This window comes from Rhagoletis pomonella, unplaced genomic scaffold, assembly GCF_013731165.1.
Source record: "Rhagoletis pomonella isolate Grant_MI unplaced genomic scaffold, Rhpom_1.0 Rhpom_scaffold_00004, whole genome shotgun sequence".
Taxonomy (NCBI): Eukaryota; Metazoa; Arthropoda; class Insecta; order Diptera; family Tephritidae; genus Rhagoletis; species Rhagoletis pomonella.
Window position 1 is genome coordinate 10212819 of NW_023458558.1, and position 3366 is coordinate 10216184.

The 3366-nt window shown below is 27.9% G+C and overlaps 1 protein-coding gene across 1 annotated transcript; it reads right to left on the reverse strand.

The window, feature by feature from the left end:
- Nucleotides 1–702: 702 nt before the first annotated feature.
- Nucleotides 703–2641, reverse strand: LOC118738388. Its single transcript, XM_036469312.1, has 4 exons — nt 2389–2641; nt 1866–2047; nt 1411–1564; nt 703–989 (listed from the first exon to the last, which is right to left on the reverse strand). The coding sequence occupies exons 1-4, from the start codon at nt 2540–2542 to the stop codon at nt 784–786; spliced, it is 696 nt and encodes a 231-aa protein (XP_036325205.1). The 5' UTR covers nt 2543–2641; the 3' UTR covers nt 703–783.
- Nucleotides 2642–3366: the final 725 nt, after the last annotated feature.

Consider the following 3366-nt stretch of genomic DNA (forward strand, 5'->3'; position numbering starts at 1 on the left):
ATGTGTATTTAGATCTTATTTAAAAAGTTACTTAAAATTAAAATTGTGCTTCAGTTCAGTGTGTGTAATTAAATCTAAAATTTGTGACAATCAGTTATTTAACGTTTGACTGTTGAATAAAAATGTACTTACTAAGATTTCATATTTTTTTTAATAAACATTTTTTGAAGTAACATTTTTTTGTTTTTTTTTTTATAAAAATAATGCTCACTTTAACCAAAATCATATGAATCAAAGTTTCAAACTTAATACAAAATTTAGAATAATTCAATTCATTAAAATTTCGATTTTTTAATGTAAGTCTTAGAAAATTTATTAAGTTTTTTAGCCCATACAATTTTTTTTCAATTGGCAAAGAAATTGCGCTGATCTTTATTAAATTTTTTACGTCTTCTGTGGCAGTTTTCATAAAAAATCAACGCATTTTCTTTGTCTCTTGAAACTTGAACTTTATAATAATAAAATTGTATGGGCTAAAAAACTTAATACATTTTCTAAGATTTCAGATTAAAAAATTCTAAATTTTAATGAATTCAATTCTTCTGAATTTTGTATTACGTTCGAAACTTTGATTCATATGGTTTTGGTTAAAGCAAACAATATTTTTATAAAAAATAAAAATAATAAAAATTTTAACTTAAAATGCATTGCAAATATTTGATTCGCTGCATGTATACTTATTTAATTAAACTTAAGGTTATAATTCAGTTCATTCTTTTTTGTTTGTTGTATAAATATATGTTTATGGAAATAAAACTTAATGTTAAGTATTTTAGTTAGACTTTAGTCTGATGTAGTTTCTGTGGTAGCTTCAGTTGCTGCTTCTGTTGTAGCTTCAGATGCTGCTTCTGTTGTCGCTTCAGTTTCAGGTCCTGAGCGTTTCCTCTTCAGGCAAGAGGCCTTGTGATGGCGGTTTTTGGCCGATTTAAATGCGCAACGCAATTCCAGCAGGCATTCGTTTTCAGTAACGCCAAGCTTTTGAGCCGCTTCTGTCGGATAAATATTTAAAATAAATTGAATCGTTGGTAGGAGAAATGTAACTATATATGTATCTATATATTGAAAGCAATTTACAAAGCACATGCAGTGGCTCAAACAAATGAACACGTGTTGAACGGGTTTGAAACTTGCACTTCATTAGAGTAAAATTGTATGGGCTATAAAACTGCCTACCCAAAAATGTTCTTAAGATTTAAATTAAAAAGTTGAAGTTTTGATGAAAATTTGTTGAATTTTCTTATATTTTCAATTAAATTAAGTTTGAAATTGTGGTTTATATGGTTTTGGTTAAAGCTGGGACGGTAAATTTTTAAAAAAGAATAACAAAAAAAAATAGCTCGAAAAACATTACGAATATTTAAACAATCAACACTTGGTCATTTGTTTGATTCACTGTATGTATGTACTTACGAATAAAGACATTCATAAGCTTCGTATAACGGAGCAGCGGGGTCTTGCCTTGTTTACCATCAATGTTGTGGTCCATTATAACGTTTTCGCTAAAAATCGACAGCAAGTTTGATTTAAAGCCGCCATTCTTAATAACGTGAAAAACGGTTGCAACCTTTTAAAAGTGATAACAAAATTTATGAATATTTTTTATTAGATAAATTTATAAATATACATACATACATACTTATGCATGTATATACACATCGTCGCCAATGCTAAACTAACGAATGTGAATAAATTATTTCATGTCCGATACTTTCAAATTGATTTTTCTATCAGAAAACCCGTGGAATTTCTCGCTTATTAAAGAAATGATTTCTTCCGCATCGGTTAGTTCGACAATGTGGCGACGATATATAGTAGGTATATATCTTTTTATTAAGAAAAAAAATTATAAAGATAAAAGTGCTTACCATTTGGGTTTCATTTTCGGTGCTTGTATGGGATTCAATGCTATCCAGTTCTTCCTGTGTTTTTATGGGAAACAGTGATACAAATTTCGGTACAGGGTATAAGCTTTCTGTGAAATTTTTCATTAATACGCTTTGTTCTGCTAAAATATTTTTAATGCATTCCAAATTTGTTTCGTATAAGCCTGCAAAAGTAAATGTTCATTTTTATTTATACATACACCGGCGTTCAAATAATTAGCACCGAAATTCAAAATGATATTGTGTACAACTTGTTCATTTATTTATTTAAATTTATTGCTTAAAATTCAGAAAATGTTTCGAAATTTTAAGCAAAATTTCACTTTTTTAAGAAAAGTTGCAAATTTACAATTTACTGGCTCATATTATACAATGAACTCTATTTTTATAAAAGATGAACGAAAAAGTGCTTTTATGACAAATATTTTAATTATTTAAAAAATCTCTACGGAAAATTTTTCTAGTGAGTGTATTTATTTCGAGTGTTATAATTTCAAAATAGTACCTCTCATTGCATTTATTTCCGAATTGAAACTGTCTGCTGCGGCATTCTTCCCCAACGCAATAACTTTTAACTCTTCTACTTCTCCTTTTAGTTCCATTATAATGCCTGAAAGTTTTTCTTTTATTATTTTATAGATCAATATTTTATTTGTCATACGATCGTGGCCACGCAAACCTTACCACCGCTTTTTTTAAATTTCCTAGAATTTTGTGAATTAATAAAAAAAAATATTATTTTTTTAAATACAGTTCAAACCGCAACAAAAACATAAAAGTTTAAAACTTTTGTGGAAAATTTTGAAAAATTCAAATTCAAATTGACACCTGGCTTGGTGTGGCGTGGCTACGAGTATTTTCTTTATTTTGCTAGCTCGAATTTTTGCCATTGTTAGAAATTCATGAAACTGTTAAGTAAAAAAAAATAATAATGTTAGTAATTGTCTACGGAAGAATTAGTTAGTTAAATTAAATATACTTCAGCTCCAAAATGTATTCCAAATTGTTTGAAGTAACATAGTATATGTAGATATGTGATAGTAACCATAAAATACTACCTTTTAATTCGTGAATTTCTTTTTTTAATTTTTTTATCTCGGCCATTTTTTATTATTTTTTATATACACGTACTTTTATTAAAATTTTTTTTTTATATACAACTGTGTACTAGCGGCAACAAAACGATACTGTCTTTGTATGGTAAAGATACTAGCTTGTAAGAGATTTCATTTAGATTGAACAATATTTCCGGGCCAAGTCGCATAGAGCTTACAACACCAATCCCGAGACTCAAGGAAGAAACAGGTGTTGTAAAAAAATTTTCTGGATTTAAAAAAGCTTTTGCAGTAAAAGACTAATTTTCAAAAAAATCTTTAATTTTTAAAAAGGTGTGAGATGAAGTTGAGCAATAATAATCAGGAAAACTTGTTGAAAAATAAGCAAACGATTCACTTGTATATGATTTTATTACTCCTTCAGAGTT